Source organism: Artemia sp. Qi Xiang Cuo, chromosome 4, assembly GCF_049724085.1.
Source record: "Artemia sp. Qi Xiang Cuo chromosome 4, ASM4972408v1, whole genome shotgun sequence".
Taxonomy (NCBI): domain Eukaryota; kingdom Metazoa; phylum Arthropoda; class Branchiopoda; order Anostraca; family Artemiidae; genus Artemia; species Artemia sp. Qi Xiang Cuo.
In genome coordinates, this window is record NC_142797.1 from 18,744,820 (window position 1) to 18,767,002 (window position 22,183).

The 22,183-nt window shown below is 36.9% G+C and overlaps 1 protein-coding gene across 1 annotated transcript in view; it reads left to right on the top strand.

The window, feature by feature from the left end:
* The window catches only part of LOC148952853 (RNA/RNP complex-1-interacting phosphatase-like), a 173,588-nt gene that overhangs the window by 75,490 nt on the left and 75,915 nt on the right, over positions 1–22,183 (top strand). Inside the window, exon 3 of the mRNA XM_089087797.1 lies at positions 19,538–19,657. Coding sequence (XP_088943923.1) covers positions 19,538–19,657 — 120 coding nt within the window. The remainder of the gene's footprint in view (positions 1–19,537; positions 19,658–22,183) is intronic.

Consider the following 22,183-nt stretch of genomic DNA (forward strand, 5'->3'; position numbering starts at 1 on the left):
AAAGTATGTCAACATGATAGAGCTGTCGTAGCATTGAATGCTGACAAGGACAAATACTTAAATTGCGAAACAATCACTAATGGTGACATCCTTGGAAATGTATGCAAGCGTTATTGTGGCAGTGAGAGATTGATTTTTTTGGAGTATCGAAAAAATTCAATGGTCATAGTGTTAGTTATGCCAGAGTCAAATTTCCAGAGATGATAGTGCTTAAAGATAATGCCAGCCTAAAACTAATAATTGATGATGAAGGTCCAAATTCTTGCTTGTCGCGCGGGTTACAGGTTACCAGTTGATACCTCGTGTCAACATTTTTGTGGTGTTACCATTCAGCGGAACGTAAAAGCAAGATGAGCGGAATCCAGCGTTAATGTTATCAATCATATCATGCCTATGTGTCGGAAATGTAACCTGTGTAACAATAATGTGGTCATAGACAGTTTAATCGAGATAAAAATTAGAAGGGCATGGGCAGATCACATCACCAATGGAATTAAAGACAATTCAATGAAAAGCAAAAGCATTCATAAACGTTTATAGTGTCACAGGTAGTTTACCATTAGATATCATCATGTAACCGATTAGTAGCACTGATGAAAAAGCGAAGATGAAATACTTCAAGAAAATATGTGCACGTAATAGAGTTATCATAGTATTGAATCTTGACAAAGGCAAATATTTAAACTATGAAACAACCACTAATGGTGACACCATTGGATATGTATGTGTGCATTGTCATGACAGTGATAGATTAAATTTCTTTGGACTACCGAAATATTTCATCATTACTGATGAAGGATATACTAGAATAATATTCCCAGAGATGATATTGTTTATTTATATTGCATACCTAAAAGTAATAGTTGACAACGAGGGTCAACTTCTTGCTCATTGTGCGGGTAAAACGTTGCCTCTTGATGAATCATATCGCCGTCTTTCGGATATTAGCATTTAACGGAAGGCAAAAAGAAGACAGGCATACTGCTGCACCAGTGTCATAAAACTTATCGCGTCTCAGTGTCAGAATTGTTACCTGTGTAAAAGTAATATTGTAATAGACAGTGAAATCGCCGGCAAAATAAAAAGGGCATTGGCAAGATATATTACCACGGAAATTAATGACAATTCTAAGAAAAAGCAAAGCATCGGTGAATATTGCTAGCATTATCGAACAGTTAACCATCAGATACAGTCAATGAAGGCAATAATATCAATGATGAAATTTGATGCGATTGTACCTGAAACCATGCTAAAAAATGTGTATGGTCCCAAAATGGAATAAGTGTCATGCCAAGCGAAAAACATAATGAAGTATTTTATGAAATGCGCTCATAGTCTTCATTTTTTGTTTATGATGATATTCTACATACCATTATTTCAATAAAATTTTTTGTGCCGTACTTTGTTATGTCTCTATTAATTTTAGGATACGCTAGCAAATCGAATGTTTAGAATGTTTATTAATATCCCCTTGGAAATTAATGACAATTCTAAGAAAATGAAAGTATCGGTGAATGTTGTTAGTATTATCGACAGTTTACCATCAGATGCAGCCAATGAACCCAATTAACAAATGTTTCTGTGAAGTGAATATTCTTGGAACGGTGTCATCAGACGATGTTTGTTTTTTTTTGTTCGCGATATCAAATACTTTGCTCAAATCCCTCCCTGATTCCATGTGGGTTTTTTTGGCGTTTCTTTACTTGGCGTTCATTTAAAAAATGAAGATTTTTTGTTAAATAAATAATTATTGTATTCTTTAAAAGAACATTACGGGGCTTGAGAGACTCTGTTCCAAGATTCCATGTTTTTTTCTTTACTTGGCGTTCATTTAAAAAAAGAAGATTTTCTGTTAATTAAATAATTCTAGTATACTTTAAAAAAGCTTTACGGGGCTTAGAGACTCTGTTCCTTGATTCCGTGTGTTTTTTTTCGTTATCTAGTGTTCATTAATAAACGAAGAATTTCTGTTAAATAAATATAGTATCCTTTAAAAGAGCTTTACGGGGATTTGAGAGACTCTGTTCCTTGATTCCATGTGGGGTTTTTCTTTATTTGGCGTTCATTAAAAAAGCGAAGATTTTAAACAAAAAATCGCGAAGAAAGGAAACGAGGACAATTAACAGCCAGTGAAAAAAATTGAAAAATTATGCAAATATTTCGGTCAAGACCTCCGCTTGACCGTCCTCAGTGCAGAATAAAACTGATAAAAATATAAAAACCAAACCTTAAAATAAAAACACGAAACTAAAATTGGACGACCCTTTCCTAGTAACGGTGAAAGTGTAACTGAATAAAAAACACAAGTCTAAATGGCATTTCAGAATTTCATTTTGCGTAAAGCACTTTTAAAGGCTGATCGCTTTCCAGTTTGATTGTTATCGGAGACTCTATTCAATTGCACAATATAACTTTGTGGATGTATGTAAAAACGATCAGAATTAATAATTTTGTCATAAATGGGACTTAGAAAAATTTCTCCAGTGTCTCTATTGAGAGCTACCTTGAGAGCTGTCTCTATTGAGAGCTACATTGAGAACTACTCTATTGAGAGCTACCTACTCCTAAATTTTACGGGCTCCCAAAAATCCACAAAGAGGGAGTCCCTCTACGCCCAATTGTGGCTTCTTATAGCTCTCCGACTGCCGTACTAGGGAAATGGTTGTCAACACTTTTTCGCCCCCTTATGCAAACGCAAACTTCATACATAAGAAACTCAGTTCACCTTGTTGAAAAATTAAAAGCCATTGAAATAAAAAAAGGATACAATTTTGGCCAGTTTTTATGCCATTTCTATTTATACATCTTGTGATATTAAAAAATGTGAACTAGCTCTTCAAAGGAAATTAGAAGATAATATTCATCAAATGTACTACAAAACACCGAATATAAAAACTATTATGCGTCTCGTCCGTCTTTACAACAGTTCCTCCTCATATTTCCGATATAACAATAAATTCTTAACCCAAATCAGGGGTTTACCCAAGGGTACAAGTCTTTCACCATTTTTGGCAACTTTTTATATGGAATTCATAGAAATCTCTGCTCTGGAAAATTTTCCGATAAAACACCGTTTCTGGGGTAGGTTTGTCGATGATGTTATTTCTCTGTGGGAGAATGGAGGAGAGTCACTTAACTCCTTATTAACTCATCTAAACACTTTGGACTCTAACCTTCAGTTCACTTTAGAACTAGAACATAATCACAAACTTCCTTTCCTAGATGTTTTAATTTTCAATAAGTCTCCTGGCCTTGAATTTTCTATTTATAGAAAGCCTACGCATAACGATAGGTATTTGTATTTTTCCTCCAACCACTCTCCCTGCATAAAAAGAGGAGTTGTTATTTCTTTTGTTGACCGAGTAATAAGAATATGCTCAGAGCCTCACATAGACTCAGAATTGAACTATATTAAGGACATTTTATTTTGCAATGGCTACCCGATAAAATTACTTGAGACCATTATAGACAGAAGACGAAAAAAGGCAGAGGGGAGGGCATCAGGTCCACAAGCCCCAACAGATACCGTCCCATTGGTGGATGATAAGAAACTTTTCACTGTTCTACCCTACATTCCAAAATTGAGTGACAAATTGAAAAGAATCCTTAAAAAACATAAACTTAGTGTCGACTTTAAAAATTCAAATATTACACAGAAATTTTTTAACAACGGCAAAGATAAAACCAGCCCCATTCTGGGCAGTGGTGTTTATAGAATTCCTTGTTCTTGTGGCTGTTTTTATGTTGGTAGAACCCAACAGCAATTGGGGGAGAGGTTATCTGAGCACAAGTCCTCAATTGACAAGGCAATGAGGTTACGCCAAAGGCCTGAGGTTTTTGATTCCGCCTTGGCGCAACATGTGTACGAGAATCCACACCATTTCATTTTGTTTGACGAGGCCTCTATCGTTGCCCCCGTTAAAGGTATCACGCAAGTTTTCAGGGAGGCAGTTGAAATAAAAAAGCACATTCACGAAAAGGTAGCTCTCAATAGAGACACTGGAGAAATTTTTCTAAGTCCCATTTATGACAAAATTATTAATTCTGATCGTTTTTACATACATCCACAAAGTTATATTGTGCAATCGAATAGAGTCTCCGATAACAATCAAACTGGAAAGCGATCAGCCTTTAAAAGTGCTTTACGCAAAATGAAATTTTGAAATGCCATTTAGACTTGTGTTTTTTATTCAGTTACCCTTTCACCGTTACTAGGAAAGGGTCGTCCAATTTTAGTTTCGTGTTTTTATTTTAAGGTTTGGTTTTTATATTTTTATCAGTTTTATTCTGCACTGAGGACGGTCAAGCGGAGGTCTTGACCGAAATATTTGCATAATTTTTCAATTTTTTCACTGGCTGTTAATTGTCCTCGTTTCCTTTCTTCGCGATTTTTTGTTTATCATGATTAGCCAGTGTGGTCTCAGAAATTATTTGCGAAGATTTTATGGGGTTTTTTTCTATACTTGGGGCTATATTTTCTATACCACATTGAAAACGGGAACAGTGCCTCACAAACCCCGTAAATCTTTTAAAGGATACGTGAATTATCTATATACCAAAAAAATTCTTCGTTTATTTTTAATGAATGTTAAGTAAAGAAAAAAAACTCATGGAATCAGGGAAGAGAGTCGGGGAAATTCGTTTCTCAAACCCCGTCAAACACTTTTAAAGGATACATTAATTATTTATTTAACAGAAAATCTTCTTAATTTTTTACTTAATTTCAATTAAAGAAAAAACCCCATGTAATCAGGGGACAGAGTTTCTCATACCCCGTAAAGGTCTTTTAAAGTATACAAGAATTATTTATTTAACAAAAAAAATCTTCTAGTTTTTAACGAACGCCAAGTAAAAAAAAAAAACCATATGTAATCAGGTAACTAAGTGTCTCAACCACGTAAAGCTCTTTTAAAGGATACATGAATTATTTGTTGAACAGGAAATTTTCATTTTTTATGAGTGCCATGTAAAGAAGAAAAAGAAACCCACACGGAATCATGAGAACGGTCTCTCAAACCCCTACAACTCTTTTAAAGGATTCAAGAATTATAAAACAAAAATCTTCGTTCTTTTAATGAACGCCAAGTAAAGAAAAAAACACACATTGAATCAGGGAACAGAGGTTCTCAAACCTCGTAAAGCTCTTTTAAAGGATACGAGTTATCTATTTAAAAAAAAACTTCGCTGTTTTTAATGAACGCCAAGTAAAGAAAGAAAAAACCACATGGAACAGGTAACAAAGTCTCTCAACTCCTTAAAGCCCTTTTAAAGGATACATGAAATATTTATTGAACAGAAATTCTTCGTTTTTTAATGAGCGCCATAAAAAAAACTTGCATGGAATCAAGGAACACAGTCTCAAACTTCGTAAAGTTGTTTTAAAGGACACGAGAATTATTTATTTAACAGAAAATCTTCGTTTTTTTTATTTATTGAACGCCAAGTAAAGAAAAAGTCACATGGAAACAGGGAACAGAGTATCTCAAACCCCGTAAAGCTCTTTTAAGGCCATACGGTTGTCTGTTGCTAGATTTTCAAACTCTTGTCGGTAAATTTGCCAAAAAACAAAGAACCTCTCCAGGGGGCTTAGTTATCAATATTAATCAAGAATTTGTTGGTTGACAAGTGACAAAAGTTGACATTTGCTAATGAACTAGTGAAAGCACGCTTGTTTTTACGAACGCATCACATTTCGACAGAAGAAAAAAAGTACAAGACAAGGAAGTCTGATTGAACTGGTATTTTTATCAAATGAGCGAAATTTTATGTGCAGGGATAATTTTTCGAGGGGTAACCGTCTAGGGAGGGGCATTAGCTAGAAAAGTTTTAATGCACAAGCAAGGACGAAAATCATTGAAAGTTGAATTTAGAGTGTTTTATTTGGGTGGGTGGAGCAAGGAATTATTTGGACACTATAAGTACACAAACAACTTAGACATTTTCGTTGAAAATCATATTCAAAACCATGTTTTTCCCTGGGTGTACCAGGTGACAGTCGTTCTAATATTTTTAATTATGTTTGGAAGATAGAGTGGGCGATTAGCTGGGGCACCATAAATGTGTAAAAATGTCAAATGGATGGTAAGTTTGAAGGAAACCAAAAGCGTAGTTTTCTATGGGGTAGGGGGGACAACAGCCCCTCCCGGAGATTGGTTTGCCTCCTCATAAGACCCCAGTTCCCCCCCCCCCCCAGCTGAAATTTAGTTTCTTCCAAAATCTTGTCAAAACTAAGATAAACCTACATAATTCAAGCATCAACAAAAACAGATCAGTTTTTTAGTGCATAGTTACGTTTACAGTACTATAAGTTACCTTTATGTAGTACTAGTACCTTTGTAGTACTTTTAAATTACTAAATAGTGCCTTTATGATACCAAACGGCTTATTTTTTAGTTTTTACTGTCTTTTCACTTGGTTTGGAAAAATTACCTCCAACTTTGCCCCCCCCCCCTCAGTATTTTGATGAAATTACGCCCCTGACAGAAACCCTGGCGGAGTCTTAGCCTAACCTGAATTTTGATGACAAGGACCGCTAAGAAATGTTTATTTGGGTACAGTATAGGGTAATTACATGCATATATGTATATACAAACTCAGCTAGAAACTAACCCAACTATCCTAATTTGAATTTGTGAGGGTTTTATTTATCCGTCGACTTGCCTAGAAATGGCTCGTGGATCTCCATATTGCGTGGCACTCTTCCGTCCACAATTTCTGTAAACAAAGCTTCCATATAAAATTTATGGAGCTTTGGAAACATTTTGCGTTTCCAGAAACGTTTGTCACGGTTGATCTTTTCAACTTGGATATCTCCTTTGCCGAAGTACACAACCAAAAATCCCAGGTCGAGGTCGCAACATTCAAGCTGCATCTGAACCTGATAAAAATGATTATGATTCCTATTTAAATGGGTTCTATTTTTATTGTCAAGGAAAACATATTTATTTCTCTTAAGCCTGTCTGCCATTGAAACGTCCTAAAACAGTGAGGGGACATTTTACTTCGAGAATCGCTCTTCCTCCTCGAGGAAGAGCAACAATGCCATCTGGGCCGGCAGAAAGAAACCCCTCAGTTTTATGAACAAACAGTCCAGCAGGAGTGACTTTGTTTTGTTTTTTGCTCAAAAGCAGCCAGAGCCATAGGCTCATGTACAGGCCCGTGTTCCATAGCTCTGATTTGGTGACCAGGGGCTATACAAAGTGCACAATATCACAGTAACTTGTCTTTCACTTGCCGAAGTTTACTTAATACTAAGTAAAAACAAAAAATGTAAAAGAAAACATATATACAATGCCTAACTATGACATAACTTTTACCTAATTGCTTTAAATAAGACACTGAAATATAGTTACATTTCTCGGCTAGTCTGTCAATCAAGGCGGATGACAGTGTAGAAATTCCCAAAGCGGTAAGATCAGTCAAATGATAATTCCTTTGAACGGATTTTCATTAGCAGGTAGACTAGGGTATTTTTAGAGATTTACCTTTCCTGTACTTAAATTAGACAATTCTGGTCCGATTAATAGAAAAAACAAAGTTCACATTTCCTCATAATGTAAGTCTCGCCAAAAGGGAACATCCGTATATCACGCACAAATTGAAAGAAATTAAATGCTTTTTCTAAGATATCTGGGAAATTCGGTGTTGGCTTGTAGTTTTATCTCGTTTATCTAGATCTATTGTGTGAGTTCTACAAGTTATATCAAGGCCGCCAACATAATTCCAAATAGTTGGACCACACAAGCTAAAAACGTTTATAATGGACGAGATAGGGCAAGTCTTTATCGTACCACATCCCCTTAATGGATACCAGAATTATTTATTTTCAGGATATCTTCGTATCTTTAATGAATGTCAAGTAAAGAAAAAAACATATGGAATCATCGAACAGAGTCTCTCAAATCTCCGTAAAGCCCTTGTAAAGAATACAAGAATTATTTATTTAACAGAAAATCTTCGTTTTATAATGAACGCCAAGTAAAGAAAAAACCACGTAGAATTAGGAAACAAAGTCTCTCAAGCCCCGTAATGCTCTTTTAAAGGATACAAGAATTATTTATTAAATAGAAAATCTTCGTTTTTTAATGAGTGTCGTGTAAAGACGAAAAAACACACGGAATCATGAGAACAGTCTCTCAAACCCCATAAAGCTCTTTTAAAGGATACAAGAATTATTTATTTCACAAAAAATCTTCGTTTTTTAATGAACGCCAAGTAAAGAAAAAAAAAACCACATTGAATCAGGGAACGGTGTTTCTCAAACCTCAAAGCTCTTTAAAAGGATACGAGAGTTATTTATTTAAACAAAAAAAAATCTTCGTTTTTTAATGAACGCCAAGTGGAGAATAAAATACTCACATAGAATCGTGGAACTGAGTTTCTTAAACTTCTTGAAGCTCTAAAAGGATACGAGAGTTATTTATTTAACAAAAAAATCTTCGTTTTCTAATGAACGCCAAGTACAGAAAAGAACTCACATGGAATGAGGGAGCAGAGTCTCTCTAACTCCATAAAGTTCTTTTAAATGATACGAAAATTATTTTTTTAGTCTTCATTTTTTTATTTAATGAACGCCAAGTAAAGAAAAACAGATGGTAGCATGGAACAGAGTCTCTCAAACCCCGTAAAACTCTTTTAATGGATATAAGAATTATTTATTTAACAGAAAATCTTCGTATTTTCTGTAATAAACGCCAAATAAAGAAAAAATCAATGTGGAATCAGGGAACAGAGTCTCTCAAATCCCCGTAAAGCTCTTTTAAAGGATACAAGAATTATGTGTTTGACAGAAAATCTTCTTTTTTTAATGAAAGCCAAGGATTTTATGTAAAAATCAGTAAACAATGTTCACTAGCATGTAAAAAATATCTTTTTTGTTCTAAGAAGAAAAAAAAGGACGGGCAAAAACGGGGGGAGGGGCCCTTGGGGGATGGAGTTGGGATTTGGGCCTTGGAGTGGGTGTTGATGGTTGGGGTCCTGTAGGGGGGCATGGAGTGGGGACTCGGGGCCCTGGATGAGGATGTGTGGGGTCCAAACTCATGCACAAGCCCAGTAATGGAAAACCGATGTGCACAGGGCCATTACATTACAATAATGATACCGGCCCTGTTGCAGTCATAGGTAATTATTAATAGTCAGTAATCAATAATCGAGTCAATACCATTTGAGTACAATAAGATTCCATTCAATTGTTTATTAGAATAACATATCAAAACTTCGTTTATAAGACATAATGTCACTTCAAACTCTCTTCAATTGTTGAACAACATAGTTGTCAAACGAAACTAAGATATATCATAAGCAATTATCAAAATTCATTAATGAATATTTGTGTTAATACTATTAGGCTGCTAAAAGATCTCACCCAATTGCTTATTAGAATTCATATCAGAACTTAATTTATTAGACATTATATTACTTCAAAGTCACTTCTATTATTGAACGACATGTACTCTGTAACTGTCCGAGAATCCTTATCGCAAAATCTGAGATAAGTATGTCCGCTTGAATGATGTTCTATAGGGCCTTTTAAAGGAATAGCATTTTTTTCGCCGAGAAAAATCGTTTCCAGGAATGTATTACGGCCCTTCTTAAATGCAGAAAGGATATGAGGGACTAGCAACGCCAATATGGATCCGCTCGGAATGTTAGGATATTTGTCTGCTCGGAATGATAGGCCGCTTGTATGGTGGGGGTACTGTCCGCTCGGAATGACAGGGGTACTGTCCGCTCGGACGTATTAATACAATACTACTCAATACGGCTGTCTACTTTGGAAATGTCGGCAACTCATCGTGACAGTATTCTGCCTGAGGCCAGCACAGCTCCCCAAGGCCTCCATCCATCCTCATTGGCAAAGAGCTTATGTTCTCAATTACATCCATTGGATTTCCTATTCTCAGGTCTTTCCTTATGACGTCTTCCTGTCCCATTTGAGAACGTTCAGCCTCAAATCGATTGCCAGAAAGTCCGATTCTTGGGAAATTGTCATCCGTAAACCGTGACTTTACCTGCTCAACTCTTTTTTCATTACAACCTTAGACTGTGGGATAAAAACCACATTTTTGTAGAGCTTATTGTTTGATTCACCCCTCTCCCCCCTGCTCCGTCAAAAAAGAGCCTAAACTACCCTCATACAATTTCGCTGGAAAGCATCTAGTATACAATCCCCGATTTTTTCAGAATGGACTTCGTCAAATTGCCTGCTGAAAAAAATAAATGATTTAGTGTTCGATGAGAAAAAAAATTATGTAATTTTTTTCTCATCAATCGTGATTGCTGTAAAATACAAATATCTGGGAAATTTCTTAGGAAATATCAGATAAGAAAAAATTAACCTCACCAGATTGGCCTCTGAAAAGTAGGGAAAATAATGTGACATACCACCTTTTGGATTTAGCAGCTGAACTGTTGAACCATTATGAAAAGCAGAAAAACGGTGGTTTTTAGATTACCATCGGCATATTGCAGTAGTTGCTATAGTGCTCAGATTATATCGGATTTTCTTTCATAGCAACATTTAGCCAGATCCACTTTGGTATCGTTTTGTTTATTGTTTATATCTTTTTAATAGAAAGCATTCGTCGGTCAAATTGATTATTGAACAGATTATCAGTTGGATGAAATAAGAAAAAATATTTGTTTAATACATTTTCGATGCCCTAATCGATCAAAAATTTATTGCAGGAATTGTCAATAGAGCAACTAAGGAATAGCAAGCGTATGGTTTTTAGCAAACCTGAACCACCTATATTTGAACTGGAATGTAGCGACGGCGAAGGAATATTTCCTCCGAACCTATGTCGAAGCTCTTCAATAATCTCCTTTTTCTAAACTATGCCTCACGGCTAAGCTAAAAAGAAAACATTAGCTTGAAATAGAATTTTACACAACAAGGACTCGTGTAGGTCAATCAGGATTTTTACCGAGGGGGCTGTGTGATGGAATGGTACCAAGGGTAGGAAAATCTTAAAATTGTCTAGCAATCTCTAGTTGCTGGTCTTACAAAGATATAAACACAATTTCACAATTCCAATTAAACAATTTGCATTTATGTACCGAAATTAACCTTGGTACTTGTGCACTAAATGGTACACACGAAAGAAGTCAGGTTTGGTTAATGCTAATAAAAAAATAGTATGAATATATAATAGTTCAGAAACAAATTTGGGCTATATATTTGCACATTGGGGGGGAGTGGGTAAAGCATAAAATATATTAAATACGTAACCTAACCTAACCTAGGTACCTTCCCCCCTTAACCCCAAAAAACAACAGTTTAAATATTTGTAAATTCAATGAGAAACTACGCTCTTCGATCAATTTAGATAGCAGTTACCCGCTTTACGGGTCTCCATCACTGCATTCCTTCGACAGTCTATAGCGCTGTTTACCAATTAGTACACAAGTACCTTAACCTTTTTAATTTCGGTTCATTTTGATACGTAATCGAAGCGAAAAAGAGAAGTTAATGTTCTGCACTTCCAAATTGAAAAAGTGTGTTTGAATTCCATGAGCTTATTTTTGCGACTCATTTTCGCAAGCGTCCATCTTCGCCGTTATGCTGGCCTTTTCATGGACTTGCATCACATACTGAATGACAATTCAACAAACGTAATTTATGGAGCGATACATAACTCTGCCTTTTAAAAACCTATTTTTTTGTGAGGGACATTAAGTGTGAGTGCGAAGAAACAAGTGTGAGTGTGAAGGTAAGGGGACTTTTAATTTTTTGCTGTGAAAAAAAAGGTGAAATATTGATCCTCCAGTCCTTACAAAACAGTATGTGCTACTGTACCTTTTCTTTTTTTATGCGTGTGTGAGTATTGTATTGTGTATTCTATAAGTACAAGAACTACACTTTTTTTAGTTACAACAACTTTTCAATTTATTTCTGGGTCTCTGGGGCACAACCCCCAGCTTGTTGCAGTACGATACAGCCTTCCGGTGCGAAGTAGGTTTGGATGGAGTGATGAAAGCCTGTTATTGCAGATTGCAACGTCCGATTCTGCCGAGGATAATAGAATTTTTTGCATGCCAAACTGACTGGATGTTAACATCAGTGAATATGGCATGGCCTTTGATGACTTCGACACGTCCAGGCGGTAGGCTGATTGACTCAAAAGTGCCGAAGTGTCATCTCTCTGTCAAAAATGATGCGTCTATGTTGGTTTTGTGAAAATTCAATTAGCTCTTTTAATATTAATATTGATTTTCAATCGTTTTTCCTAGGGCTTGACGATAACAATCTTTCAGAAGGAAGGCAATTTCATATGTTTTTGTGTATGTCTGCTCAATCACATAGCAAAGTAATATCCAGTTGTTTTTTAATTAAATTTTAACTATTAAATTTTAATTAAGTTTTAATTAATTGTTTTTTTAATCAACTTTAAATTAAAGTCGTTTTTTTTTAATTAAATTTAACTGTAACTTGCCTAATTGGGTAAAAAATAAGTCAAGACTAGTCTAAAGCTTTTTTTGGTTTGTTGGTTTGTAGATCTCTTTTCTCTATCATGGTGGCAGTGGTAGCTGAAGCCTAATAAGGAACGAACCATGCCCCATAGAAAAAAAAAGTTAAAAAATGGCTAGTGAAAAAATTGCCATTTTTACGATAAGTATAAATTTCCCGTTCCCATACAAAATATACATAAACCCATCTAAAATCATTGTAGGTCTCATAGCTTTAAGAATCCAGAGATCCCGGCATATCCCATGCAGAAATTGTAATGGACGATCCCGTTGTCCAAACTTATTTTAAATTACGTTTTAAAGCTCGGTTGCTTTGGTAGTAAAAGAGAAAAATTTATTTTCACAAGAAATACTTTCCATTAATTAAATCTTTGTGTAATTCATCAGTTTGTCTTAAAGAAATACAGTTAGAGCTCAATTTTTTCCACAAAAATTTACGACGATAGTCTTTTTTTTCTGTCTGATAAAACATCTTGTTTTTATGAGGAAGCTGGTCTTTCGTGCTTATTTTATACTAGAACCACTAAAACAGAGGTATTGAAACTTGTTTTGTCTAAGGTTGTATTCATCATGTATATTCGTTTTTTTAGGAGGGGGGGGGGTATAGAAAGACATAAAAGTGAATTATATTTATGCACTAGACGAGAACAACTCTTGTTAGAGCCTGCTGATCCTTGAACAACCGGTCTTTAAACACGGGTTGTTCGCGTCTAGCACATCAAGCGTTGTGCAGCAGTGCATCTAGTGCATCAAACACGGAGTTGAAGCTTCGAACCCGCTGAAACTTGACAAAACTAGACGAAAAACTAGAAACTTGAAACTAGACGAGGACAACCCGTGTTCAAACCCGCTGATCCTGAAAACGCGGCTCTAATTTAATGCTCTATGTGCAAGTTTCGTATGGGGGAGTTACCCCCTTTCTCCACCAGGCACGTACGCAGGAATTTGTTTCGGGGGGGCCAATTTGTTTCGGGGGGGGGGGGCAAATCCTTCAAACTCATTATTCTGTGAGAAAAATCAGAAAATTATGGGAAAATGAAAAAAATCGTGAGATTTCGGGGGGGGGGACCCGGGCCCGGAGGCCTCCCCCCCCCATGCGTACATCCCTGATCTCCACCACCTGGTGTACATCTCAGATCGCCACGTGTGCCGCACATTTCATGGTTGTTGCATGGCTATTTTTCTGCAGTCCTTTGATTTTATTGTTTTAATACTAGACGACAATTTTGCTTTTGTTAGGTAGCTTATATTCAATTTTATCCGTCTACAGAAAGTACATATACTTATGAAATCCGCTGTGGAATTTATCCAATCTTGTTTCAACCATCACGAAGATAGGAAAACTTTCGTTTTCCAGCGAGAAACTTTAAAACATGTCCTTGCTATCGTTGTAGATTCTGAACCTGTTAGATATACTTGCTGGTTACTAAAGAGACTTCCTGATTACATGTATAAAATGGAAAAAAGACCGTAGCATATACTCAATGTAAGGACCAGAGGAAACGTATTTTTCTTGGCTTCCCCTAAATACAAAATTAGTCCCGTTACTCCCTCCTCAAAATTGCTTTTCCTGAAATGTTCAACTGGATCATCCTTCCGTGAGACACTACAGGGTATTCTCTTTTTTACGAAAAAAAATTGTATCATTTAAAAGTACTTGACTTGTGACAAAAAAGTGCCTATTGTGTAGCCCCATATGAATCCCTAAGCGTAATGAGCACTAACCAATTATATAAAGTAAGAAGTGCCCAGTGGGCGCCCATTTTTTGCTACCTCGTGTACTTCTCAGAGCGTCACGTGTGCCGCACAGTTCCATCACACCTGGCAGAGTTTCCGTCACGCTTGACATAGTTTTTCCCACGCTTGGCAGTGTTTCTGCCATGCTTGGCACATCTTCCCCTACACTTTCCACGCACCTCCTGGTGTACATGATTTCTTCATTTGGGTGCCCCCTCAGAAATGCCTCTGTAAATGCTGCTCTCTGGGTTGCAGTCTCTCTCATTTTTAAGTTGGGCAATGAAATTATTCCCTGATAGGATGTTTTTGTTTTGATGAAGACGATATTTTATTTTAAACGCATTTGTTCAAAACTTAATCTGTTTGAAATGTGGCGTTTTGATATACCAATGTATCCCTACCTTACGAAGGTCCCTACGTACATTTCCCCACGAGGGGGAAATTGTGAAATGTTCCGAGGAGGCGCTGACTTCCGACACCTGACGCACATTCCGGTACGCCACATTTGCTGCACAGTTCTTTCACGCTTGGCACAGTTTTCAAAAAAGTTTGCCACGCTCCCCAAAATGCTTGGCAAAGTTCCGCCACACTTGGAACTAGCCATCTGGTGCATATTATTTCTGAAAGAGAGTAACTCCTTGAAATGTTTATTAGGGGGCTGAGATTTGAAAAGAAGTGCATTCCATCCAGAAAAGCCTTATGTTTATTTCGAGTGGTGCGAATTCGGCACTTTTTGTCTATTTTTGTTTTGTTTTTTTATGTAGGGACGTAGGGCCCTCTGTCTTTACCTTTGGGTGCCCCGGATTTTTTCCCTGCGTCGACATTGATAAACCCAGTCGGTGCATCATATGACAGTCACTGGATTGCTCTCCAAATGCAATTTTAGGCTTAATAAAGCATATTTGTAAGCTGTAGTTTTGTCGGATTTTCAATTATCAATTAAATGCATTGCGAGACCTAAAGTCAGACCGACCACATAATGTCTTATGCTAAATATGTTTGCATAGAGACCAATTGATTTTCCGGTCGCGTTTGTTTAAACAGCTCAACATGACGTCCGAACGCCACCTGCCATGTCTTGGGCGACAGTTGACTCGCGCGAGAATTGAATTCCTATCGCTTGACCGGACCGCTCATTGGATTTTTATAGTTTTTGGTACAGAAAAATTGTCATGTGACGTAAATTTAGTCTCTGCAATTAAACAGCCCAACACCCATCTTTTCAACGGATGAACCTTTTTTATTTCACTTTTACCTTCGCATTACCTGTCATGATTTTTATCCGTTTTTTTCCTCTCAGTTCCTAAAATTGCCGACGAGCAAACGAGCCAGTTTTTTGTTCATTTACCGCTTTCAAGATGCAAACGAGACGAATTTATACCGTGAATCGGTACTTCTGATTCTAATTGTTGCTTAAATGTCTCCCAGATCTGTATCAAGCTACCGTTTCACTACTTTTCTTCTTCTTTCAGATCGGTAGATTTGAATTATCCAACTTTAATGGCTTGTTTTATACGTTAGCGTTTATTATCTGTCATGGTAGGCAGATCAAGAAATATTTATTCTGGGAAAAAGTGCAGAAAACAAGCGGTAAGAAAAATGAAAAAAATTAAAATTGTAGTTTTTTTAGATTGTGGGGAAGGGTGTACAGGCCTATACCCGCCCGCTCCTCACAAGGTTAATGTTTACTTAGATAATATCTTGCGGTTCTCTAATGAACAGGTGATGAAGCTTGAGAACCAATTGAAGGGGATGGGGGCAAGAGAGAACAAAAGCCTTATTTTGCCCAACTGAATGAAGCTTTCCTTCTGAGCACACGTTTTTATAAGTTTTGAAAATAAAAGCAACCTTAGCTCACAGGTGATTGCCCAATTGGTGTCTGTGTTATGATTGATTAATGTGAAAACAGTAGATTAGTCAAAAAAAAAAGAGATGTTAGGTGAATTTGAATAACATACTTAAAACAACTGCAGTTTCAACATTGGACAGAAAAGGGGAAATGAACTGTTTTTTTTTTGTTGTTGTTGCAAAGATAGCGCTCATGAATTACTACAAGGGCAAGCCCTTGCATGACGATGCTTTTTTTTCAAAAACAGAATACACGTTGATACTATGTCCTGAAAACTGTATCTTCATTGATACTTTTAGTTTTTTGAAAGAATAAGCCCTCCCTCCTATTACAGTATCTTGTGGCACATATTTTCCTACCCAACTCGATTTTTTTCTTTCCTTGTTTGCTAGCTTGGGTGAATATACTGTCTTTTGATGTACCTCGCTACCTGACTCATTGCTCCACCGTTGTTACCATTAACATATTTTGATAACCTGTATGTTAATAGTCATTTTTTATTTAGCTCTGTTGTCTTCCCCAAGTATTAACTCAACACTATTTCCCTCCTGTTTCAACACTCTCTGGAAGTGTCAACTTGTTGCCCTTAGCCATTCCCAAGATAACGCAGATGCACCATTTTGATAACCTGGCAAAATATGATGCAAAACAGTTTAGATTCACTGGAAAAAAGTATTTAAGCCCTTTCCGCCTTTATCCAACAGTACCCCCTTCATTTTCCCTGTGCCTGAAAGACTCAACTTCATCCCCTAAGCTTCATCCCCTGAGATACTATTGCTATCATATTTCGATGACCTGGATACACGCATGTCTTTTGATATACCTCCACTCCGTCCCCTGAGTGAAAATTTGAGCTTTGCTTGATCCTTTTGCCTCCCTTAACATTCCCTGAAAGTTTCAACCCGATTCCCTAAGTCCTTTCCTGAAACGTTGCAGATATTTTGAAATCTCGGGTGCACAGAGCGTCTTTTGGTTTGCTCAGACACGCATGTCGTTCCCAGAGTATAACCTTGGGATACTCTGGAAACCTCGGTCAAGCGAGGTGTTGTTCAGTCCTCCACGCTGATCGGACAACCAAGACCAAAACTAGTCGCCTTTTTTAGTTATTAATTACACAAACTTTTCCCTCGAAATAAGTTTTTCAAAGAAAAATAAAGAACTCCATTATACCCAGAATGAGTAAAAATAGAATCAAATATTCTGCCAAGCGTAAAACTTCCACAAATCAGCCTCAATAAATAACTGAAACCCAAACCGAACAGAAATTACAATAAATACCCGAGCCAAACTCGGTTTGGCTCAATTAAATGTTTTCACTTTTGTAACTTTGATAAATCAAAATTTATTGGGATTTTAAGGAATAATTCATTTTTTAGTAAAGTGCAAATTATGTTCTGGCCTTTAGTAGGCATAGGGGTTGTGATCCTTACTCATGTCAATTTTTGTTTGTTTTAAGTTTGACTCGGTTATTTATTGTAATTTCTGTTCGTTTTGGGTTTCATTTATTTATTGAGGCTGATTTGTGGAAGTTTTACGCCTGGTAGATTACTTGATTCTATTTTTACTCATTTTTGGTTTGATGGAGTTCTTTGCTTTTCTTTGGAAAACTTATTTCGTGGGAAAAGTTTTTTTTAATTAATTTCTTTTCTTTTATATTGACAAAGTCTTTTTCAGGGAAAAAGAAAACAATAGATTAAATCTTTTGGGGTTTTTCTTTAAGAATTTATAGTTTGACCTGCTATTTGTATGTTGGAGAAACTTTTTCAACAATTTTTAACTACATAAACCCTTTTGAAAATCTTGACACAAATAGTACTGTTTAATTTAGTTTTATACCTCCTCTAGTTGACCTGAAAAATAAAACTTAATGCCATTTTCAAAAAATTTTTGACAGCCTGGATATACTTACACTCTTTTGACTTTATTAAATTTTAATAGCAGAAGTAGTAATAGAAGTAGCCCCGAAAGTTTGTCTCGGTAAGTTTTAGGGGTAATCCCCCCTCCCAGTATTTGTGCCGATTGCCCTCTAGGTTTCTAAGAATATCTTTTTGTTTGTGTTTCCATTAAAAAAATAAATAAAAAAAAGCTAAATTACCTCGCCTTGACTTTGAAAAATAAATTCCTCCTAATTTCTGTGAATTGACGTCACTGTTAATAAGAGCTAATTTTGAACGAAAGCGCCAATCCAAAAGAAGAATCAATAACAAAAAAATGGCAATATGTTATCAAACGGGACTCATCACAGATGTCACCAGTCTATATGTTATTATTGAAGCAATGGGCAAGACGTATGTGACGTTCTCCATCGCCACAGGGACATGATGGTATAAAAATAGGTTTTGTAGGGAGCTATTAACTAAGCTTCCAAATTATTTGGAGCAGGTGCATGAAAATTCGGGTCAGTGGGGTGAACCAGTCCATATCTACCATCACCTCAGCTTATAGAAGCATTTTAGACACGTCAACGTTATGTAATTTCGTCTGAAATGCAGTATTTGAACACGTAGAAGAAAAAATGTAAGCTAAATTAGTGGTCAAAGCCTAAAATATTTTGGGTTATTATATATTAAGCGCTTTTGCTACAGGCCCCAAGCAGAAATTGGGGTCATATTCGGAAAAAGAAAAAGAAGAAAATAATGTTGAGCCTAAACCCAAGTTTTTTTTTTGCATCACAAGAGAAATCGATAGTGATTTCTATCACTATCGATAGTGATAGTAATTTCGATAGTGATTTCTATCACTTACGATAGAAATCGTAAGTAAAATAAAATAATTTATGTTCACTTACCACCCAAGGGATGTATGCCCTCGCTTGATATGTCTCCATATCCTATGATCGAACATTTACATTTTATTATACATTATTGTACTGAGTTGTTTTTTTCTATTTTTGCGACTGCCAACGATTAATTTATCAAGCATGATACGCCCAGGAATTGGAAAAGTTTGTGGATATCTTTTGTGAAAAGTGGGCCAACCACTTTCAGAAATAGCACATTGGGTGGCGGGTGGCAAGCGTGGCGGAAGTGGGCCAAGCATGTCAAAACTGTGTACCATTTGGCGTTCTGAGATGTACACCTAGTGGTGGAAAGTGGGTGCCGGCTCGTTTCTGCTATTGAGGAAGTTTTATTTGAGTTTTTTTCCAGCTAAGTTATTAGAGCCAGTGTAGGCATGGCTATGAATTTTGTGCCTCCTGGAGTTGTTGTGTGAATCGCAACTGTTTTCTGCAGACAAGTCTGCAGAAAATACAGATAAATCCTTCTACCACATGATCAAATTCGTCTAAGTCTTCCCAATTTTTAGCAGGTCTTGCACAAGAAAAGTTTGTTTGCAGGTAGGTAGCTGGGACTTCGAAATCCCCTCCCCTCGCCCATCTGCCACAGAATAGATTTATGCGACTTTTCCTATAATTGCTTAATATTTTCCGTATGACTTCGATTGGTGTTTTCCCCCAAACTCTAATATGTTGTTTTCCTGTTTTAGGAACTGTGCCAGTTATTGAAAGAAGACGAAATCTTCACTCCTGACCACGCAATCCAAAACATACAAAATTTAGGTCTTATTATAGACCTGACAAATACGGACCGTTATTACAATCCTGTGGTAAGTTTGCTTCACCCTCGCAATTTTTTTGGAACTTATTTTTTTTAATATATTTTTTTTATTTAATCGTTGTTTTCTTTTTAAACTCGTGAATCAGTTTAAAACGCATTTCTAGTCGCAGTTATTAACAATTTTCATGAGCAAACTCGGAACAAGCTTTTAAGCAGTGTTTTGTAACATCCACAACAACCAGTTGGTCAATTGGCAAATTATTGACTGTTATTGTCAAGAAAGGATTTATCAGGTATACGACAAAAATATGATACCGAATTTACTATTCGGTGTATGTCCATCGGTATTGGTGTACTATCGGTATCGGTGTAAAATTTAAAAATAAAATTGTGTACTATTGGTGAAACTGTTTTGCAAGTGAGAAATGCAGTCTAGTAAAGATCAAATCTTGCTCCATTATAACCTTAAATTGAAAGTGCGGTTTCGAATATTTTTTGAAATGTAAAAGAGTAGTCATTTAACACTGATTCATTGATGGTGACTATTATCCATGCTAAATTTAAAAGCAAGAAGTAATGACAAAAGTAAATGAATGAAAATTTTGAAAAGTAGTTTGAAAACCAGGGACATCAATTCCCAAAGATGCGGGGGCGGGGTGTAAATATATTCCAAAATCGAGAGGAGGTATTGTGATTGCTTTGTCGATTTCTTCAACAAGAATACCAAAAAATACGTATTTTTTAATGAGTATGCCAATAACAGGTATTTTTTCAAAATGCAGGGGGGAGGGAGGTAAAAAAATAGGGCGGTAAAAATCTTATTGTTGCCCTAAACGCTTTGTAGATCCTTTCCCTGTCTTTTGGTCAAATACTGGTCCCAAACAAAGATGCTACAGGGGAGGACTCCTGATATCTCAAATATGATATTTTCCATGATGGAGGACCAGCTCTTGTGAGACTGTCTCGTCAGGAGAAGACTAGCTCTAGCTCTAATATGATATTTTTCTCACAGAAATGACCCTTTTAAGTTATTGCCCCATTTGCCGGTTCAAAAGTTCAGAAAAGCATAGATTTGTACATCAGTTTCTCAGGACACCTCACAATGCCTTCGGCATACATTTAGTCTTGGCAAATATTTAAACATGCGATTAATTTTAAGAATAAATAGAAGGTTCTTGAACAGCAAATTATTAAAAATATTTACACATTAAATTAAAGAGACAACCAATATTTGAAGTAACCAACATTATCAGAAATTCAGAGAGGGACAGCCTTCCGCCGACCAGGGTTACAAATTTTAGGGTGCAATTTGACATTTGCATTCTTTAGCGGCGCAAAGGGATTAGCTTATGCTTGGTAATACGGGACTCTGAGTTAAACCTCAGCTGCAGCAACCCGCTGTAGGGCCTGGAATTTAATTCTGTTGATGAGAAGTAGAACCCTATCAGGAGGTCCGAACAGTACAAAATTCGGTTATCAAAAGAACGTATCTCCGATCAGTACACCAAATAAGGGCATAGCTTCCCTAGGGAGAAAGATTGCGTAATCGGTCAATGACCTCTTTTTCCAAGGTCGATTTATTTGATGTTTCTATGTGTAATAACTCCGGAACGAAGGTTGCACTTGCGCATTGATTTCTAAGGGGAACAATGTTATTGATCTAGGACTCGAGGGGGAAGTGAATTTCTGAGAAATTCATTGCGTAATCGATCGCAAATGTCATGGTGTCCAGAAATAGTATTTGTTGTTGTTGCTCTAGGCAATGTTATGAGTTTCCCGAAATTTGGAACACCTGTGCTGTCGACCTCAATTCACCTATCGTGAATCAATAATTCCCCTTAGAAACAACAAATTAATTTCCCCTTTCTTGACAGATCAATCAATCAATGACATCATCTGTCAGACTTTAAAAATTTTCGCCTAGAAACATTTCTCCAGGAATAGATCCAAATCATTAATGTCTTTGCCTCGGGAACAACTCTTTTGGTCGAACTCCAAAGGATATTAATAACCAAAGGCCATGGAAACAATTAGGCAAGAAACATCTTAGCGATGAATTGTTTTAGCGCGCGAAAAGGTTTCTTATTAATTTGAAATGCGTTAGCGCAGAGATGCCAATAACAAAGGAACACGTTGAATTTACGTTTAGGGATTATTTGGGCGAAACCGTTTTAGACAGGTTATGGAACTATTTCGGCGAAACAGATAGAGACATTTTAAAAGAAGATTTTTGAAGAGATTTTGGAATGTCGTTATAATACACAAGTTTCATTTGAACAGTGTTGTGAGGTCCTCTAACCCAACCCCAAAGGGTTCCAATCCTCCTACCCCAACCCCGAAGGAAGCCCCCGGTCCTCAAAGGCCCCCCCAGCGCCCCAAGGCCCACCCCCGGTCCCCCAATGTCCCCCAGGCCCCCAAAGGCCCTCCCCGGGCCCCCCAAAGGTCCATCGAGCTCCCAAAGGCTCAACGGGGGCCCAAAGGCCCTCCACCGGTCCCCAACGGTCCCCCCGGCCCCCAAAGGCCCTCCCTGTGCCCCAAAGGCCCTCCCTGTGCCCCAAAGGCCATCCCCGGGCCA